At 50.7% G+C, this 21,802-nt stretch overlaps 1 protein-coding gene across 3 annotated transcripts in view; it reads right to left on the bottom strand.

The window, feature by feature from the left end:
* The window catches only part of SLC39A11 (solute carrier family 39 member 11), a 256,171-nt gene that overhangs the window by 1,995 nt on the left and 232,374 nt on the right, over nucleotides 1-21,802 (bottom strand). For all 3 annotated transcript variants that reach the window (XM_019516098.1, XM_019516114.1, XM_019516107.1), the window contains exons 8-9: nucleotides 3,608-3,706; nucleotides 877-1,035 (exon numbers count right to left, since the gene is read on the bottom strand). In XM_019516098.1, coding sequence (XP_019371643.1) covers nucleotides 877-1,035; nucleotides 3,608-3,706 — 258 coding nt within the window. The remainder of the gene's footprint in view (nucleotides 1-876; nucleotides 1,036-3,607; nucleotides 3,707-21,802) is intronic.

Genomic DNA, 21,802 nt, shown 5'->3' with positions numbered 1-21,802 from the left:
AGCTCAGAATTATTTTTTTTTGCACCTTAAACATTAAGCTTGATCTCCCTCCACCACTGAACCATCTCAAAGACCAAGGGGCTCAGGCTTTTCAAAGCCTGCTTTTAGAGGATTCAGACATGCAACTGCACCAAACTTAATGGATGACACGCGGGCAGACTTAAAACGACAAGACTTTGCAGATGGGAGAGTCATTTACGGTGCATTTTGTACAAGGTCTAGCACAATGGAGTCCAACCAGGTTCAGGCATTTAGGTGCTAGTGCATGAACATACATCCATTCGGAGCCATTTTGGTGCTAGTGCATGGATCCATTTTGGAGTTAGTATATGGACACACGTCCATTTTGGAGTTAGTATATGGACACACATCCATTAGGTGCTGGTGCATGGACACACATCCATTTGGGGCTATTTAGGTGCTAGTGCATGGCCATACCTTTAGAGTCATTTTAAAAGGGGAAATTTTCAAAAGGGCAGCAGCTATTACACTCTAATTGTCAAATATGGACTAACCAGGGATGATATAAATGTAGTAAAACTGCCCCAACTTAAGACTAGGTGGAGCAGTGTTGAAGTAATAAGTGCGTCCATAGATCCTGTTAGAAATGTTTCAGGCAGCTGCAATAAGGGAGGTCTCCAAAGGCAGAAACATCTGTAACCCTCAAAGACCTACAGCCTTGCCTCAGCCTAGAAACAAAGGTGACGAGTTGCAACCTGAACACTCCTGAAATGAAACAAATACCTTAAAAAAAAGAAAAAGAAAAAACCCAGCATGTGTCTTAGAAAAAGGGCTTTTCACACCTCTGCAGCAAGAATTGAGTCATTAACACAGGCCAGACAGAGCATGTGGCTGTATTGCCCAGCAGTCCTTCACCTGGTTTGTGCTTCGGGGATGATGTCATCCATGACCACATAGACCATTGCACCGGCTGCAAAGCCCAAGGCGTAGGGGAGGAGGGGCTCCGCCACTACCACGGCAAAGGCACCGAAGATGCCAGCGATCGGCTCCACCATGCCACTGAGCTGTCCATACCTAGAAAAGAAACATGGCTGAGCCCCACTGGGCAAGGCCTCAAGAGACACTGGACATTGTAGGCAATGCTGGGGATCTGAGGCTCCACATATAGTCAAGCAACCTACCAGGGACCCTATTCTTCCCCACATTATGAGGCTTGAGGCCCTGTGATCCAGGCATGTGGCTCTAAAGCTGTTCAATGGGTCTGGAGAGAACCAGGGGTGCCTCTCAGGTCTCTATCTGTGCAACCGCATTTGGCTAACTCTGTCCCCAGTTGGTGGTTTCAAGGCCAGTATCTATCCTACTAAGGGCTGCCTTTGCTGTCTCTAACTGGTCCTACACCCCTTTCTCTAACTGGTCCTACACCCTCATTTCATAGCCCCCCACTCCCATCTAACTGATTTAACCAAGACACCTTCCTCCCAGCTCTCCGCATGGCAAGACACCCAGCATATGTTACCCAGTGCCACATTAGGTTGACATCCTTTGGGTGCAACATTTTGTGGCACAACACTGGGGAACCACTGCCAGAGTGCACTGGGAGCAACATGGATGCACAAACATGGGCAACAAGAGCAGCAGTGGGAACAGACATATTCAGTGTCAGATAAAACATGCAAACTGGTCACAGAAGGCACGGTGGTGTGGTTGGTGTCTCTAGGACCTGAGACAGGGCAGACTGGACCCCCCACAGAGCAATGGAAAGATTGGAAATTCAAGTGTAAGAATGCACAGGAACAGCAAACAGAGTCAGAGCTGAGGCAGGGGCTCTGGCCTGGATTCCTCCCTATGTGCTGAGTGCACACCAGGCATCTCCAAAGAGATCTGGAGGTCTCTCTCTCTCCCATGCCTCCTCCAAGGGGGACCTGTGGGACGCTGTGAAGCCCAGCCCCCAAAGTGGGGAGCGGGAAATCTTCCCCAGGCCTAGCTGGCATTGCATCTTCCAGGCAATATCACCTTGCCATGGTGCAGTGTGACACAAGACACAAGCCCCCAAGGACAGGGACCCAAGTGTGCAAGCACCTGTCCTCTGTACCAGATGGCACCAGGCAGCGCCTAATGGATCAGAGCCGGCTGCAGGTGGGCCTGAACGAAACCCCTCTCCCTCCTCCTTTGGCTTACAGACCCTTTCAAATGTGGGGGTCGTGCATGCTGTTATAACCCTCCAGCTTCCCCCCTTCTCCTTAGCGTCTGTCTCAGGTGAGCGGTGCAACAAGATGCATTCATTTAATTATGAGGGGGGGAGAAATTCCCCACCCGTCTTCCCCGTGTCCTCCTCTCCATCATAGCACTTAGCACACAGGTGCCAGCAGTGCCACGGCCTCATGCTGCCGGAGTTTGCACCCTTGGCTCTTTCGCCTCAGGAAGAGACATAGGTTTGAAATCCAGCCCAGAGCCAAGTGAGAGAAAAGCTGTTTTTAAGCCTTGTGAGTTAACCATAAGTGCTAAATAGCCAACAAAATGAGCTGGTGTGAACTGTAGGGATGCTCTCCATCAGAGAGAGCTCTCTGCCCCCAGCTTCTCCTGCTGCTCTTAGGACAGCCCTCAAAATAGGATGCAGGACAGCAGAGACCAGGGGCTCTGATCTGTGCAGGGGAGAACCTAGGGCAGGAAGCACCTTCCCTGTTTCAGGGATGTATTTGGGAGCCGTGTTGGTCTGAGACGAAAAGAAATGCAAAACTCTAGAACTCTTGGTTCAGAGATGATGCCTTTTATTAGTTTATTAGCTGGTTTAATAAATGTATTAGTTGGTCTACTAAACTTTAATAATACATTTATTAGTTGGTCTAATAAAAGGTATCCTCTCTGAACCAAGAGCTCTAGAGTTTTGCATTTCTAGATAAAGCACCGCACTCATGCGCTCACTCTCAGTCTTGTTCATCCCTCTTTGGTTCATACAGATCAAGGATCCCTTCCCATGCTCAAGACCACTGTTCTCCAAGACCACATTTCAAGCCTTGCCAGTTCTACAGCCAGGATGGGGTGGCTTCAGAAGGGCAGAAGAGCATGTTTCCTTTTCTCAAAGGTGGAAATCAGGCAAATTGCTCAGTCCTAGGATGTCCAGTCCTGTGAACATAGTGACTGATAATAAGCACTTGCAGCACTCCTAGCGACTGCCTGGACCAGCTGCGGGATGCAGCAAAATGTCAAGCCCCTGAGGAGTCCTGAAAATGCACTAGCCCTAGGGGATCATTGCAAATGGATATGTGCAATACAGGGCCATCAGCTGGGGGTGTTATTACCGGCACTGGTGGCAGACGACAGAACAAGGAGCAATGCCTCAAGTTGCAGCAAGGGAGTTTTAGGTTGGATATTAGGAAAAACTTTCTATTCGGAGGGTGATAAAGCACTGGAACAGGCTACCCAGAGAGGTGGTGGCATCTCCATCTTTGGAGGTTCTTAAGATCTGGCTACACAAAGCCGTGGCTGGGATGAGATAGTCAGGCACAGTCCTGCTTGGAGCAGGGGGCTGGACTAGATGTGACCTCCTGAGCTCCCTTCCCACCCAGATTTTCTAGGGTCAACCTGAGACTGCCTCTCAGGTGTGTGTTGCAGAGTGCAAACAACCATACAGAGGAGCGCTACTCACCAAAATGCTTTCCAGGTGGAAAATCCAGCGCCGCGCAAGGGGAGACTGACAGCAAGGCCTTCTGGGAAATTCTGGATTCCAATCCCAATGGCTAAGTTTCTGCAAAAAAACCACATGACACCAAATGTGCACATCGTATTGCATTCCTTCCGGATGGGGGAGGGCAGGCTGCCACAGCTGCCTTAAAAACAAATACAGTTATTAAATATGTCTCTCAAATGGAAGTGCATTCAGCCCTTGGGGACTCTTCTAATCATGCTAATACTTTGCACTTACGCAGTGAGCTTCATCTTCAAAGTGCTTTACATCAGTTACTCAACCTTAACCCCTTCCCTGGAAGCCAAGGAGACGCAGAGAAGAAAAGCGGCTTGCTGGAGGGCCTTTCCAACTCACCCCCAAAACTGTGACCATGGGGACAGGGGAGGGGGCTTCTTCAAGGGGCCTGGCAAAGCCAGGGCACCACACAGCACACCCTTCCCTTGGCTGGGATATGCGGCCACAAGGATTCGTGTGTCGTGCGGACAAACTGGCAGGTCCCACCAAGATCAAATGACCCTCTGCTCCTCCATGTGAAGGTCCACGCCAGAACCAGGCTGCGCTGGGGCCTTCAGACGGCTGCATTGCTGCAGACAAAGCATCCCGGGGGCTGGAAACACCAAGTGAAGGAGACCTTGAGGCTCCACGGTCCAGGTTTTGGGCCACAACTCCTGCATGCTCCAGCGGCTGTTCGGCTCCCGGGCTCTGCCTGCTGACACCAAAGGGCCTCCCCACCATTCATCGGAGTCCACCCTGCATTGCTGGCTCTCCAAAAGGAGCTGGTGTCCTCCTCTCTCAGGTGCCTCTGCCCTCACAGACAGGCCCATTAGATGATCTCTGGTTTCAGCCTGCTGTGATAGCCACCATCAGATAACGCTGGGGTTAATCCCTCTCATTTGCTATTAATCTCCCCTTTGTCTGCAGCGTTGTACAGTCACTCTATTGTTGGCTTTTATCACCTCCTGCCTGGGGCACAGAGCTGGAGGGTGCACTGGGAGGAAGGAAGTGTGCACTTTACCTACGGGCTTTAGGCGGAGGGGGGGGGAAATGGCTCCTGAGGGTGCTCAGGGCCACATTCATGCACAACAGTGAGCAGATCTTGGCACCAGAGAAAGGGCAGTGTCCCCAGGGCTACCCCTGCATCCAACGTGGCTGCAGCCCAGCCTGTGCTGTGAGCAAAACCAGACACAGATAGATTAGGGACAGCCCCACCTCACCCCAGCCGTGCAGCCACGGGGGTGAGAGACTGTGTGCGTGCACCGAGCTGCCCGAAAAGCAGCACAGGGGGTGGAGAGCAAGGAGAGGCCCACAGGTTGCACTTCATTTCATGCTCTAACCATCGCTTTTCCTCTCGGCAGCAGGGTTGCAAAGAGGCCTCACGTTGAAAGCAAGCTGGTTACGGGAGCGGGTCCCCTACACCTGCTATGAGCATCCCCTTCCAAGCTCTCGTGGCACAGCGATGAGCAGGCTTGCGACCACGGATGCTAGCCATGCCCAGGCATGGTCGGCCAGGAGGGGTGGGAGGGTTGCTGGGAAGGGGAAGAGAGCACCTGGCATTCAAGTCATCTTTCCCGAGCAAGAAAAGACAACTGAATAATGAAGGGGATGGGCAAACTCCAAAACCAGAAGAAGCACCGAGAAGGCCTCATATCTCAGTTGTAGACATGATGTAGGCCTGTGACGTTGGTTTCTCAGGGCCTAAAAGTCACCTCTGAAAACCAAAATTGATGCAGGAGAGGCCTCGAGAGCTCTCGAACCAGGGACACGAGGACTTACTGGGAACGGCGGAGCAGCTGCTAAGACTTAACCCCCAGGCAAGGAGCCAAGCAAGCAGCACCCTGCTCCCCAGCCCCAGCACATCTCTTCTGACTCTGTCTCCTTGAGAAATGCCTTGCTCCCCTCAGCAATGCTCTAGGGTCAGGGGCTCACATGGAGGGAAGGAGAGCCGGCTGCAATGAAGGTGGCCTTTGGAGCATCTGCATACCACTATTGCTGCAAATGCACGCATTCACTATATAAGACCCCTGGCACAGCAGCTCCAGCGTGGCTGCTATAAAATGAGGGGCTGGCAGGTACCAGCATGCTCTTCATTTCTTCCAGGTTGGAAAAGAGATTTTCATGCCCTTCCTGAGCTCTTTCACACAAGGTTTTCCCTGATGACCCTTAAAAGCATCACTTATTTCACTCTGAGTTTGACAAATGGGCTCGCTCGGTGCTCATGGACATGAAGGGTTCAGAGTCCTGGAGGGCACCGTCCAGGCAAAGCTTATGCCTCTGGGCTGGCCTGCAGGGCACCTCTTTCCCTGCCCAAACTCCGACACCGAACATAAATCCTCATCTGTGATACTATGTCCTAGCAAGCATCTTGCCAGGATGATACTATTAGGATAAAAAACAGCATTTGTGGCCCCCGCAGCTCCCAAATGATTATTTGGGTTTCTAGGCATCACTGTAGGGACCAGTTCAAAGGAAAGGTTTGGAGAAGAGTGAACTGGTTTTGGGGAGGGGGCACTTATAGCGTGATACCTGTGGGAGAAGACAAGAAGCTGGTTTGCACTGGTTAAAACGCTTTCCCCCACTCAGACAACACCCAAACTCTGATGGATGTCAAGGGCGCTGGATTTCTCCCAGGTGTAGAAAGCTTTGCGTGACTCTGAAGTAGCCCAAAGTCAATGCCAATGCAACGGGCACACCGCCCCCCAAGTCCATGGCGCCAAGTCAGGGTGCACCCACGCTACAGGAGCCCTGTCAGGTGGTAAGCCCGGGGCAGAGAGAGCACACAAACCCTTTGCAAGACATCCCCAGGTCCACACTGCAATTCCAGCTCTGGCCCAGAGAGCTGGGACAGACCCAGCCGCCTCCCTGCCCCTAAAGGGACCCGAAACCTCCGCGCAAAGCCAGTGCCGCTCCTTCGCCAGGCGGATGAAAGCGCCCTTTGCTGCTTTAAACACTTGTTTCCTATTAGTAAAATAAGACTGGTGAGAAAAATCGCTCTGGGTTGTTTAAACTTCTACCGTGGTTTACAGGGGAGAGAGAGAGAGGCGGGCTGGGGGGGGGGAGGCTGTGGGTTTCCTTAACCAGGACAGACTATTACAATCAAAAACATTATTCAAGGGAGAAGAGGGGGGGAAAACATCCCTTTTAGAAAACAGTGGAGCTGCTGTCTGTGCTCTCGGTTGTTTTTTTTTTCCTTCTTCCCTCGCCTTAGCACAAAGCAGCTATTACTAGCCCCGACCACAACAAATTAATGGGTGGGAGAGGGAAGTGTGAATGGAGGGGTCTGTCCAAAAAAGAAACCGCAGGCGCTCTTCCCGCCCTCCCCCTACTCCCCACGGCCCCAGGGAGCGGGGCAAACCCCTCTGTGACCTCTCACCACCGGCCCGGCTTAAAGCAAGGAGTCGGTGAGAAAGCCGGGATGGGAGCACAGCAAAAGGCAGGAGACGAGGGGAAGGGAAAACAAAGGAAGGTGAATGATCTTGGGAGGGACCAGAGGGGTCCGGCTTACAGCCCACTCCCAAATGGGTCCTGAATCCGCCCCTGTGCACATGCACTTTGGGGTCCAGATAATAGCAGACCCCAAAGATGATTCAAGGTCCCAACAAGATGCCTGGCTAGGCTTGCAAAGAGGGGATAACGGGGCTAGCTCTCCTTCCTCCCCCTGCTTCCAGCCTCATCAGCAGTGGGGCCTTGGACTGGAAACGCCTTGTGCAAGGTGGGATCTCATGGAGAGGAGGATCCACGCAGCCACATGCCGGTGCTGCCCGGGAGGGATGCGTCAGGGCTCAGCAGCTTAGAGCGGAAAGACCTGCAACTTCAGTGGATGGATGTGCAGTTAGGTCATCCTTAAATCAAGGGATTGCTACCACCAATGCAGCTTAATGCCATCTCCCCTCCTTCAGGCAGATAAAATAAAAAAGCAAGACCTGCCTCCACTTGCCAGGCAAATGCAGCAGGTCTGGGGGTGGCAAATGCAGCAGGTTTGGGGGTGTCCACAGCCGCTCCGGTCGTTTTATGGTGTCTGCAGTCTTTGGCTTTTATGGCCTCTATGACCTTGAGGTTTTCCCACAGACACTGCTTAGTGTCTCTCAAGGTGCAAATAATTCATTAACGAACCCACGGGGGTGCTGGGAACAAAAGGGACCGTCTCGCTGGATTCGCAGCGCCGGAGGGGTACCTCCCACATGCTGCCCCCAGGTCACCTCCGTTTGTCTCAGAGGACGTCTTTGCAGCTCTTTGGGTGCCAAGGCGAGGAAGATTTTACTCTGGCACCTGAACCGCAAACAACACTCTCTCTGCTTTATAAACTTCAGACACCTTTCAGGCTTGCTCCCTAGCTGGGCAAAGAGGGTTTTGTGGGATGCAGCTGGGAGGAAAGCCACAGAATCGAATAAAGCTGCATTGTGCGTCAGGAAAACAAAGGGTTCCTTATTAAGGAACTAGGTGGAGGTTCTTGGAAGCCTTCCTCCCATTGCAGAGAGCAGGCATTGTAAAGCAGACGCGGAGCAGCCTACTCCAGCGGCAGCGGTGGAGCGTGCCTGCAGGGCTTAACCCTCGGACCAGGACAGGAGCCAGCCGGATGAAATGGGGAAGGCGGCGAAGTTGTTTAAACGGGGGTATTCGAATCAGACCCTGCGATGGCATTCGTGACACGCACTCAGACAGGCCACTCGTCTCTGGCACTCCTGGACACGAGCACACTCATCACTGCGGCGGGAAGGTGTCCTGAGCAGAGACAAGCACGCTCGTCAGCAGGGACCCTGGTTTTCTCCAATTTTAAAAAATCCCCAATGTTCAGATTTTTAAAAAGTAACCCCAAATCTACATTCTTCCATGATTAAAATGAAACGCCGCTATATGCATATCGTATTAGTGGCGTTTCATTTTAATCACGGAAAATTTTGGATTTTGGCTTTTTTTCATCCGAAAATTGGGGATTTTTTTCCATCAGAGAAAACCAGGATCCCACTGATGTGGGAAGGTGTCCTGAGCAGAGGCAGACCTGCGAGGGAGCTCAGGACAGCTGGGTGCTGTTCCCGGGCTCATTTGGGCAAGTTGCTTCCTGCAGTGTCTAGCAGACGGAGGCACGATGAGGTTGAAACCATTAAGTTATTTGGGGAGATGTTGTGCCTCAGTTTCCTCACCTGTAAAATCAGGGTAACACTACCGACCTTGTCCTCAAACTGCTCTGGGGTGGAAAGGGCCAGGGAAGCCATGAGAAGGGACATGTGGCTACCAGACTAGTCCCTACGGCCTCTCCTCTGCGCACGTAGCACGAGCAAGCTCTGTTCTCGCTCCTCTGCTTCTGCGGCAAGGTCACCCTCGCACGGACGCAGCGCTTCCCAGGCAGGAAGGGATCGAAGCGACAGACCCTGCCTGTCGAAGTCTCCATGGAGCAGCAAGAAGAAGAAAACGTGCCAGGCCGGTCCCCCATGCGCGGCTGGGCCTGCTCCCCTGCCCGCCCCTTGGTAGGGCGCCATGCTGGGAGACTCCTAGCCCGCTTGCAGCAAAAGTTGGCATCTCTGCATATTTGCAAGGTCAAGGCACAGAAAGCCTCCTATAAGCCTAAACCCTTGTTTTCAAGGGCCCATTCTTTTAAGAACTGATTAGGAAAGTAGGCTACATATTCTTAACAAGCCCCTTTTCACTACGGCTTTCAGTTCCCTCCAGTGTATAATGTGCATGTGTATTCTTGCATGGCAGGCCCTTACATACTGTTTTGATTGTTATCGTCTTGCCATGAAAGGGCCGATTGTTTTGGGTTCCCAAGATTACATCATGGCTTCCCACTCCGGCTGCCTGTCGAGGTGTTTGATCGGAGCTCGCAGGTGGGAAGGAGCTCGGCGCTAACCACAGGGCCTTGAGCACTTCCCCATACCTGCCCTACCTGTTAAATACAGCTGCCTTAGCACGCAAAGCCCTGCTGCTTCTTTATTGTAGCCTCTCACGCAAGGCACGGAGAGGAAGGTGGGGGTGGGGAGGAAGGGAGAAACCCTGCATGGAAAAAGAGGTGAACAATGCCTTCACGGCCCAGGCTGACTCAGGAGACGTTTCTGGAGACTGGAAGGCCAGCTCACGCTGGAGGGACCGAGCCAACTCAACGCATGGGCACGGGCACGTCGTTGGCTCAATTTAGACACGCTCCGATTTTGAAAGGCAGGATCTGGGGGGTGTGGGGGGAATGAAGAAAGAAGGAAAAGTTAGGCCACCAAGTTTGACCCTCAATGAACTATCCTTTGCAATTACAAATCTAGTGGAGGGAAGGTGATGGAGCCCTCCTTTGAGCAGCGTGAGCAGTGTTGTCGCTGGTCTTCTACGGAGAGAAATGGAAATACTGAGAGGAACGAAGAGAAATGCATGAAGTAACCCAACCAGAGCAGAAACACAAGAGCTGCAAAGCCAATCCTGGGGTCTAAATGCTCGGGCATGTTCCTTCAGGGGACACGGGTCTTGAGAGTCCAGTCCTTGAGCCATGCATCCATCCGCAGAAGTAGCAGGTCTTGGCCGATGATCCCCGAGACATCCCTCCTGGGCAGCACCAGCATGTGGCCAGGGAGCTGCTATGTGGATCCTCTCTGCCACAAGATCCCACTGCACACAAGGTGTTTCTACTCTATGGCCCCCCATAAAGCACGGCTGGTGAGGCTGGAAGCAGGGGAGGAAGGCAGGCTTGCACCATCACTCTCATTTCAAGCCGTGCCCTTAGCCACCATGTGCAGAAAATGAAGAAACATCTCGCTGGGATTTTGAATCATCCCACTGGGACCTTGAATCATCCCACTGGGACCTGCTAAGAACAGATGTAGACAGCAGGAAAGCTAATTGAGGACCGGTAAAGAGGACAGGTGGCAAAATATACCCTGGCGTCTTTGCTGCCGGAGGCTCTCAAACTACCACTGCGGTGACAGGCGGGTGGGAATTCAATAGCAAGAAATGCAAGTCAGGTGGGAACTGGCCTTGCTCTGAAGCAGACTGTCGAAAATCAACATGCAAACCGTGAAGCACCCCACGCGCTTGAGAACCGGCCCGAGAGGAAAGACAGAGCAGCTGAAAGGTGACAATTTACACCAAAAAAATGAATAAAAGGAAGAACACACAATTCACCGGGGGAACTGCCTGCCACTAAATGCTGCTGAGGTCGAGAGTTTGGTATGATTAGGAGACGGATCAGACACTTGTTTGATGCGCAGCCTCCAGAAGCTTAACAGGAAATGCTGGAGAGCAAAGCCATGGCAGAGAGAAACTCACCTGCTCCAGGGCTCAAGGCCCTGGAAGAAAAGCCGTCATGCTCGCAGGTTGCCCCTGGGCCACCTTCTGTAGGCTGCGTCGTACCTCCCCATCAAAGAGCTGGTACCAACCATTGCTGCGGAGGGGATGTTGGGCTGCTGGACCCACTGTCCGAGCCAGCCTACCAGTTCTTGTGCCATCCACTACATAATATCTCTTCCCCTCCAACTGCTTGTACTCGATGATAAAGTCATCCTGGAATTGCTTCTTGGCAAAACCCAGACCAACCTTCCAGTTCAGGTTGAGCATTGAAAAGCACTTGGCCTTGCTACTGCCTATAAAACACCTGGAACATCTGGCCCCTCTATAAACAACCAAATCCTATGTAACATAATGAGAGCTCTCCAGTTTCCTTCGAGATACCATCCCAGACTACTCAGATATTGGCAGCTGCACAGTTGCAAAGTCCCCCTATTCACAACACGTAACGATAGCAGGAAAAGATTTAGACTCCCCTCTGCAGCTGGAAAGTATCAAAGACATTCTTGGAGTGGGAGCTGTTTTAATCATCCGAGGGTACGTTACAGGGGCTGTGTTCAGGGATGACTCCTGGGGCTTCCCGCTACGTTTTGTTGGGTTTCTCGTGGATTCTCACTGCGGGGTTGAGCCTGTATCAAACGCTTAAAAGCAGGTCCAGGTTTATTGCTGCCCAACTGTGGATCATAGGGTAGCCCCACATTGCATTCGAGTGCAAAGAGCCCCTACCCTGAAGAGTTTGCAGCCTAAGAGAAAATCAGATGACGGATGGATGAGGAAAGCCTGAGCAGAGACTTGCCTCAAGCAGGGCAGGGGTGAGAGCTGGAGACAAAATGCAGGTTTCCCAATATGAAGGAGTCTCTTCAGAAACTGCCAGGGCCTTCAGGAGGTCATTTAGCCCTCCCTCTGCTCAAGCCAGGAGCATCTGTGTCTAAACCATCTCACCCAAGTCATGGTGAGCCTCATCACAGGCTTCCAAGCAGGGAGACTCCACCACCTCTCCAGATATCCGTCTCCTTGCTCAGTCACCTTCTAGGTCAAGCTCTTCCTAATGGCCAGCCTTAATCCACTGAAGTCCATCACTCCTTGTCCTTCCCCATGCCACCACAGAGAAGAGTCTGTTAGCTTCTTTCTTAGCCCCCTCCCCACGTTAAATCATTTCAATCTGCAACCAGCCCTTGATGGCCGTCACATCTGCCTCTCTGGCTTTTGGCCAGCGTTAAATACACGCAGCATGGATCTCCATATCGCACGCCCTTCAAATTATAGGCAACTTCACCCTCCATTTATCCCGAAGGCATGTAAACCAAGTTCAAAGCCATAAACCGTCCCTCGTCCCCCAGCTCTGACATGAGCTTTACCTAGAGAACCAAACCTCCCTGCACTTGTACAAAAGCGGAACGAATGCAAAGCTAAGTGACTGCAGCTGTTAATCCCACAAGTGGCATCCACGGACAGGGATTTATTGGTCAAACACCTTGGTCTCCAAAATAAACCTCCTGGTGCATTAATATGCAAGTATGCATTGCTAAAAGGAACCAAATACTTATTCTACATTGCAGTTTTCCATGCAGGCTCCCTCCTAAAAGCTGAGAAGGGGGAGAGAGGGGTCATCGTGGGTCCCTGCTGCATCCATACGTGCAGATCCACATGTGGTCGGGTGCAGGGAGCAAGATGGCTCTTCCTCTTCCTTGGGCAGGGAGGTGTTATCTCCCAGCCCCATTCGGGGGCAGTTCTGCAGTCTCACAGCAGAATGCTCCAAAGCAGCCTGGATCCATGTCCCAACGTCCTGCTGCCTCGGTGGTTTGCACAGAGAGTTATACGAGGCACTTCTACAGTTAGCTTCTCCTAGGTTTGTGCATTTGAACCTTTGGGTATTTTTTTTTAGCACTTTAAGTTTTCCCCTATTAATGAACAGCAATGTAAAGCAGGATTTTAGAGCCAGATCCTGCACTGTAAAGAGGAGCTTTGCCATGGCGGGCATGAGATCAAGGCCATAACTAGCAAGGAAACCCTCCAAGGGACATGCATTTCCCAAGTCGCCGGTTTGCAACTGTCACCCGTCAGCAGGACCCAGCAGATCCATCATCATAGCTGAGCACTAGTCTGGGAGCCAGGAACCAAACACTAATCCCAGCTCTGCCAAGAACCTGCTGCAATTTTGGACAACACTTTCATGCCAAATCTCCCATGACCTTACTGACAGCTGTGGCTGCTCTTTCCATCTGAAATGCCAGCCTCTACAAATTACCGGCTTTTCCTCCTCCTCTTTTTGGTATGGGTACAATACAGACCCCTGTCTCTCAAGTGTCTTAGAAAGGCAGGCTTAACATGCAGGTTTGAGAGAGAGAGAGAGAGAGAGAGAGAGAGAGAGAGAGAGAGAGAGAGAGAGAGAGAGAGTGTGTGTGTGTGTGTGTGTTAAGTGGCACAACCAAGCACAAGTGTTATTTTTAGCTTGCTTCTCAGTTCTAACGAGCTGGAATTTCCCTCTCCCCAACCTGAGCTTTGCTTTAGGTTTTGCACCAGGCTTCTGCCATTATAAAGATGCCTTTGTTAGCTCCCCATGAATGTTCAGCGTCTCTCTTTTCCCCCCTTCCCGCTTCCATTTAAATAAAAAGAAAATAAAAAAGACCCGTTTCCCATTGCATCTCTGGTGGTCGCTGCATCACCCTGTTCGGCCCACAGGCTGCAGCAACCCAAGGCTCTTCAAGAAAAGAAATACTCAGCTATTATTGCAGGGACTTAATTGGCTCCAAGAAAATGCCCTGGGTGGCATTCCCAGCCAGCCTGGTGTGAAGGAGTCAATCAGATATTATAAGAGACTGTGTCGGCTCCTCCCTCCCTGTTTGCAAACAGCAGATTGGCTATGGGGATGCAGATGTTACAGGACGGCTCGGCACTGCTAATGCAAAATTAAGGTAGCCAAGGATGCAGTCACTTGCCCTGCAAGGATGGCTGAGCAACTGCTAGGAGAGGCAGGGCTCTCTGGAGCTCGGGTGTCCCACAGTGCTAAAGGCCTGTTCTTCATGACCTACCGGAGAGGCAGATAGGGAGCAGGGCATACACATTTCCAGATGGTGTATCATTGCAGCAGGACGGTGCAAGAGGAGGTTCTCTGTAGGGCATGTATTGCAAAACGGCTCTTGCCCCATGGCAGAAGAGGACTCCTTCCCAGAGACAGCCACCAGTGGAGCAGCCTTTGGATGATGCCAATGCACCCTCCCATCTTGTGGCTTTTCCCCTGCATCTCCCCCTACACTGTGAGGCTGGGCATAGCGGTGGAGAGGATCCAAAGAGGAAGTAAGATCTGCCAGGAGAGCCCAAAACCTTACACCCAGCCCTAAGGGAAACCTTCATGGCTGGACTGCTAAAAAAAACACAGCTGGAGCCTGCTGAGATTTCCCACTAAGCAGTCACGACAATCCCCGAAGTGCCGGGCGAACTACAAGCAAAAAAGATAGACTGCACGTGAATGAATCTGAACCCATGAATAACCCAAAAGCGGCACATGCCACCAGCCCCCCCCCAGCATGGCCGTGCACGGTGAATGCACGACCGCAGCTGAACTGCAGCCCCTTCCCATGCAACGAGGGCTAAATCTAGAACAGGACTGGCCCCGTCTTCACACGTGCAGTCCAGCTAATGAGCTGCTGGTGGATATTAGCAGCGGCAGGTTGCAAAGGCAAGAGCAAGTTGGAAATCTCTGCTGGATTCACACTGATAGAGGGCTTGCTTCAGGGCAGAGCAGATGGGAAGAGTGACATCTCGGAGCAGGCAGGGAGCTCAAACAAGCCTGGTTGCAGCTAGCTAGAAGTATAGCAGGGAGCATGCTCTAACAACCAGTCAAGGCAGTTTTGGCTTTAGCATTTGGCACGTCCTGCAAGAAGGATACAGACAGCATTAGGCAGGTTCCCTAAGGTGCACCTGGTCCCCAGTTGTGATAACTCTGTGCAGTCAAGGCCTCAGGTAGCCTGCGAGGGAAGGAGCGGTTTCCTCCCCTGGAGCGGTGGGGCATGAAATCCAGAGGCCGCACAACCCATGAGCTCGCTGTCAAACCCTGATGTTGGTCGAGAGCAGGTGATAAGCAAAAGCGATGCCCATTGTCTGGGGCCGACGGACAGTAATTGTTTTGTTACGGCCGGCTCGTATCTACGGCCGTATCATGCAGAGGGGTCCTGCCGGGCAGCAGCTATTTGTTCCGCTGGGGTTTTATCAAGCTTTATTCTTATCTGCCCTGTTATTTATATAACTGTTTGATTTATGAGTCACGCTCATGCACGAGGTAAAAGTTCAGATCTCCCTGATCTGAGCAGCACAAAGAAATAGTTCATGAGCTACACGCATTCCTCTCCTCTTCGCGCGCTCGGTCCTCCTCCGTGCGCTGACCTCCGCGGGGAACCGGCGGGGCCACCTGACGCTTTCTCCAGCTTCTAGATAGGCCTGCTTGCAAAAGGATGTCTGTTTGGCCTGCAGTGCGGGGGAGCCAGCTGGTACGAGTGAAATCCCGAGGCTGGCACTAGGAAACTTGTATGCTGAGAATCAGATAAGCTGACAGCAGTTCCTTCTTTTGGATGAGACATAAAACAGTTACTGTTCCCCTTGCACTCAAAATGTGAGATTAAAGCCCCGTGCCCTGGACCAATTCCAGCGTGCACAATTGCATGCTGTCTACCCCGAAAAGCCTTAGGTGGTTCCCACTGGAGACAGCTTTAGTCATTTCCTATTCCATACGTCATTGCAATGGTGCTGGGCACCATTAAATAGGGGCTGAGTTCCCCTTTAGAAGTAGCTGCATCTTTTTACATATATAATTACACACACCGACACAAACATACACAGGGAAACAAACTGCAATCAATCATTTATTCAACTAATTGCTCTTCTTTCCGTGCTTTATGGGAAGCAACTCACAAAATGATTTGTGGAACATTTTTTTTTTCCTACTTCACAAACAGCTCACTGGACATATGGGCTATTTTCAATCCAAGCAGTGCGCGTGCACACACGCATGTGTCTCAAGGCATATTTCTATTCTGCATTTGGACGAACAGACCTCAGAGGCTCCCAGCACGACTGCTCGCAGCAATGGGTTTCCAATGTTCTCTGCAAATATTCTCCTCTTAGCTTGTCACAAAAGATGATGGCAGGGAAGGGGAATGCCATCAAATCCATCTTTGGGCACAGATGCCTGTCCAGCCTCAGCTTCCAAACCCCCAGTGAAGGACACAGCTGTCATTTCCCTAAATGTGCCCTCTAGGAAATATGGAGGGAAGGGATACAAAAGGGAGCTGAAAGAGGGGAGTGCATGAGTTTTCAAACATGACCACACATGCCTTTGAAACTGGCCTGCAAGATGGGATGAAATTCATCCCTGTGCAGAGAATGCAGCGTCTCTGCCCAATCGGGGGATTTCAGTGGGGCACAAGCCCTTCTCCAGAATGCTCCTCGGGGTGAATTGCCCTCCGACATGCAAACTCCCCAGGAGCTGAGGGCCTAATCTCTTTAGGGTTACTTTGAAAATCCCAACCTGAGATTAGGGAAAGCACTAAGCTAACAGAGCACAGGGAACCATACTGCACAGCTCCCGGGAGGTGGGGTTGGGAGGGTCTTGCGAGCCTTTTCCGTCTTGGATGGCAATGGTTTCATACACATGTATCTGGTGCACTTTTTAAAAGAGCAGGTCCTGCTTATAGGAAAGTTTAACCCCTCACAAGCAGCTGAGACACAAAATGCTCTTTTCAAAGGGAACAACTTGCCCATTCTTTCTGCCCGGGGGCTTGTTTCAGCCAGTAAAACACCCGACCGCAGCCAGGAAGGGATAAAAGTGATAAAAGAAAAGAAAAGAAAAGAAAAGAAAAGAAAAGAAAAGAAAAGAAAAGCCGAGACAACCTGATAAAGAAGTGTGACGGGTCCCGTTTTTGCAACTGCTGCTGTGTTGGCAGGACCCAAGGCAAGTTGTTGGAGACACTAAATTAAGAGCAGTTTCTGCAAAGAAAAAGGGGAAATGACTGACCCTGCCCAAGTCAGTGAGGGGTCTTTGCAATGGATGGTCAATGTTATATTATGTGCTTAATGCTTCCAAAATGTCCAACTGTCTCAATTGCTTGGGACTGACTTCTCCAGTCTTTCAGGAAACCAGTCCCTTTCATTGCACCAGGCAGAAGAAGAGAATGGTTTTGTGGGCTGCTCCTGCCACAGCCACTTTGGTCCCCTATGCCTCCATTTCTAGAGACCCAAAGAGATGGAAGCTTAAAAGTTGTAAACCTTTAAACATGAAGCCCACAAGCTCCTGGAAGATATCGGGGATGTTGAACCAAACCTATGGGCAGCAACAGAGTGGGTCGACCACTAGGCAAGGTCAGACCTATTCCTGCAGCATTTTATACCAACACCGAATGGGTCCCACATTGAGCACAACCTTGACAGAGAAGTGTGAGTCAAGCTGAACAGCTTGAGATTTGAATACAGATGCTTCAAAAGATAAGCAACTTGCACAATCCCTTGTGTGAATGCAAGGTCCAACCAGCAGTACAGCACTTACTTAATCAAACATTGCGATCTTTACAAATGCCCAGATAGGGCCGATGGCATCTGCATAAGGCCTAGCTCAGCAAAGCCTTGACTGGGATGCTGTAGTTGGGGCTGGTCCTGCTTGGAGCAGGGGGCTGGACTCAAGACGACCCCCTGAGATCCCTCCAACCCTACCTCTCTATGTTTGTGAGCAATAATACCAGACAGAGGCTCAAGGATCTGGAAGTTAATATCTGATGCCATACAAAAGAGAGAGAGAGAGAGAGTTTCCCCATTGATAAAAATGAGATAATCCCTTCCGCAAACCTCACGGGGTAGAGCATGACCAAACTCATGAATGACCGCCCACTTCTCCAATACTATACCAACCATGCCATACTCAAAGCTTATCTGCGAAGATAAAAAAGTCCTTGCAAGTGGCTTCAGAGGTGCATGGAGGAACTTTGCATCAAGCCAAAAGACACCACTTTTGTGCTGCATGTTCTCTGAAAACTCAATCACAGGCAGGATATAAAAGCAGAACAAGCCATGAAAAAGTCCTGGCGTAGAACAGGGAATGGAAACCTGGGTCCCAGCACAAGGAGCTCAAAACTATTCACGTTTACCCCAGAGAAGGCTGAGAGGTGACGCGATCGCTGTTTGCTGATACCCAGTGTGGGATGACGCTTCTCATAGCAGATGGCTCATGAACCACACAGAGAAAGACCAGAGCTTTTCCTAACAGATGCGCTGGGGGTAGAAGAAAAGCTTGGGAGTTGTTGCAGTAATTGCTCAATGAGATCTCTGGCCTCTGTTATGACAGAGGTCAAATCAGATGCTCATAACTGTCCTAGCTGCCCTGAAAAGCCCCACACTGCTGCTGAAGGGCCATGCTGCCATGGCTCACGTGCCAAAGTCCTAGGAAAAAATGTGCTCCCCGTGTGATCTTTTTGCCTGCTTCCCTCTTCTACAGTTTCAATATTTTGCTTCACTCTAATCAGAAAGAACAAATTACTAGGCAAACTGTAGAATAAAACCACAAGAGACACTATTCATTGGGACTAAAGAGTGACAACACTTGCAGCAGTTGTCTGGGTGCGTGTGTACATACCCATCAATCATACGTGCACTGATGTACAGTGTATAGTACAGAGTTGAACGCTGAAGAAAGATGCCAGGAAAACACAGGTGACCGTAAAATTACAAAGGACTATTATGCAAAGGGCCAGCACTGCACGCTGTATGGGTTGGTTTTTTTTAACATGTTTATATTCTTTGGTATTCAACGTCTGGCTTCTCAAATTGCACACCCTTGTTCTTAAGCCCTACAGAACAACTTCCTAGAGATGGCAAAGCCTTTCAGAGCACGTACTTGACTTAAATGCATGCAAAACTAATCATCCTCTTCCCCAAGTTTGGTGTTTAGCATTTGGGTGAGCAAAGCCATGGCGTTCGTGCTGGGAACCCAGCTACTACGGCTCCTCGGACCGACGACCTGTTCATCTCTTTCTTGCCTCCAAATGTCACAGGAGTTTACAAGGATCTGGCTTGTGCTGAGATTTTCCTCCTCCTGGGAAGTGGGAGCACATGCTGCCCTGACGTTTGGGAACAATTAAGCAATAAAGTCCTCAGAAGTCTCTCGGGGAGTTGGTCCAGATGGAGAGGGTCGGATGCTTTACCCATGCCAGCTTCTGCGCATGCAGTCGGAGGCAGTTGTAAAGCCCCGGGGAATATCCATTTAATGAGTTCGCTAGCCCCCGCATTCGGAGTACTGCGAGAAAAGTGTGCCAGCTGTACTTGACACAGGTGAGGCAGAAGACACGTGCCATGAATTTCAGTGCCGCGGGCTGGCGGCAAGAGCAGACGAAGAGTAGGTAAGAGCCGGAGATGATGCTGGCTATCTGACCTCAGATAAAACATCTACCCGTGTTTGCAAAACAGGAGAGCTGCCCGCTTCCCATGACAGATCATTTGCAATCAGAGGAAGGCAAGAAGTGCCCATACCAGCAGTAACCCTCATCTGATTTCTACCGAAAAATGGGAAAGATAGAGGAAGCCTCGTCTCCCACCGCATTTCATGGAAGGGCAAGCAGCGGTCCTACCCCCGCTGAAATGGAGGCAGGTTTTGTCAGCCAAGGATGCCGTGAAACCCTCCTAAAAGGCTCCATGCAGGCTGTTGCCCAATCTCGGACAGACTCAGCCAAGAACGACTTGAAATCCTGACAGCAGCAACCGCTTGGGACCAGCCTGTCAACCTACCAAGGCACGAGGACTTCAAATACAATATGATGTGCCGCAAAGAGAGGGGATTGTTCTGGGTAATTCAGCCCTTTTGCTGAATTGGCTGCAACCTATTTCAATGATTACCAGCCCGTTCTTTGAAACCGGCTGATGCATTTTTACCTCCACTTGTCTTCTTGCCTTTTGGACAAAGACCAGCAAGTGGCCTGGGGGTGTGAATCAGGACATTTGCACCAGCAAGCGAGCAAGCAGCGGCCCCTGCCCAGGCCCACGTCACGGACTCTCTCCTGTCCGACCCGGCTGTCCTTTCCAGCTATGTGCTTTGCTGAAGAGTGAGTTTTAAACAGGATGAGGAGGTAGGGGACTAGCAATAAAACAAGCAGTGCCCACCTTGAGATTTGGGGCCCAATCCATGTCTGCCCCAGTGCCCATTTTCATTAATTTTGCTTGGCTTGCCTGGAAGGAAAGACTAAGTGGCTTCTCCCTGCAATGCAGATGGGATCTTTAGAAAGTGAAAATAATTCCAGTCCTCATAGTACCATTGCACTGGTACCCCCACGTGGTTTGCATGTGGCTCGCAGGCCAAGATAAGAACGATGACTTTTTCTCACTGCCGCCACTGCGGGGTGGACTCAGTCTATATTTTGGAGCGAGCTTCTGGTTAGATGACCCTTGCTGGTCCAGGTGCTGCCACCAGAGAGGAAACAATCTGCAGCAAAGACAAATGGGACAGGAGCCAGGGGGGAAAGAGGATGCTTTTTGTTCTTGGAGCCTACGTTAGACACAACTGATCAACCAAGGAACACGACATAGCTAATACAAGTCTCACCTTCCTAAATGAAGAGCTAAACGGAGGGTACATGCAGGGGGCTGGAAGACAGCTGTTTTTTAACTCTCCCTTCAACAGCGTCTGAACAAAAATGAATACCATGGGACAGACGGCGGGACGAAAACAGGGGACCCTGTGCTTTCAACCTGCTTGGACTGCTCATTCTGCAGGGCTGGGGCTTGGAGGTTTTCTTCGTTTAACCTGGAAGGTGCCTTGCTACATTCGTGAAGCCAAAAACCCCAGCAAGGATCCAAACAGGTAGAGGCAGGGCCAGGGGAGGGCAAATTTGGGTGGGAACAAAAGCATCTGGCACCTGAACTTCCAGCTCTTTTGTACACTGAAAGCTGTATCCCCGGTGTGTGCAAGGGCTGCACGCAGAAGGGAACCGGAGACGCAGCGGGGGCTGCCAGCCAGGAGAAGCCAAGCACTTGTTCCTCCTCCTCAAGGGCCTTTGGAAATCAAATTGAAAACTGAGCAGCAGCGGACACAGCCCTGCCACCACCCGTCTTGTCTGGAGGGCTGCGTGGGATGTGCTCCCTCCACCCCACTTTCTGCCAGCGCTCCCAAACTCGCCCCACCGCCTGCTTCTGCCATCCTGGGCGGCTCCACAAATGTGCTGGTGCATTGCAATGCAGAACTGCATCAGATGCACTGCTTGAGCCAGAGCAACGGGACTGTAAGGACTGCATTTATTTTCACTTCCTAAAATCCCATCTGCATTGCAGGGAGAAGCCACTTAGTCTTTCCTTCCAGATAAGCCAAGGGCTTGGCCATATTCATCCACTCGAGTGAGGGCCAAAAATGTTTAATTTGGGGGTACTTTGAGGACATTTTTGAGGACGCTCCGTTGAGACCCTGCAAGCTCTGTTTTGAACAGCGGAGGCCTGCAGAACTGCCCACCCAAATTTACATTTTTAATAGAAGCTGCATGTTAATATTGGCACGGCCGCACATGAAGAACAGTTCAATGATGCGGCTGCCTTGATGGTGGGTAGGTCCAGTGCTGGAGGGAGCTTTAAAGCATTATAAAAGGTTATTAAAATATTTTATTTGAAAAAAAAAATACACATATGAAGTGGGTGGTCTGAAAGCAGAGCTGGGATTATGGTCCATCTATAAAGTTTCCCAATAATACCTGCCAATTAATGTTTATGGCTGCGTACAAAAAAAAAAAAAAAAACGCTAACCCTCTCTCCCTTTGTACGTCTCTTCAAATCATAAACACATTTCACATAACAAAATTAATGAAAATGTCATGGCAACCTTAGACTGAATAATGAGCTGAGTTTCTTTCTTTTTTTTTTTTTTTTTTTTAAATT

Source organism: Gavialis gangeticus, unplaced genomic scaffold (genome assembly GCF_001723915.1).
Source record: "Gavialis gangeticus isolate Ggan-Ray unplaced genomic scaffold, GavGan_comp1, whole genome shotgun sequence".
Lineage (NCBI taxonomy): Eukaryota > Metazoa > Chordata > Crocodylia > Gavialidae > Gavialis > Gavialis gangeticus.
This window is presented reverse-complemented; position numbering and strand designations above follow the sequence as displayed.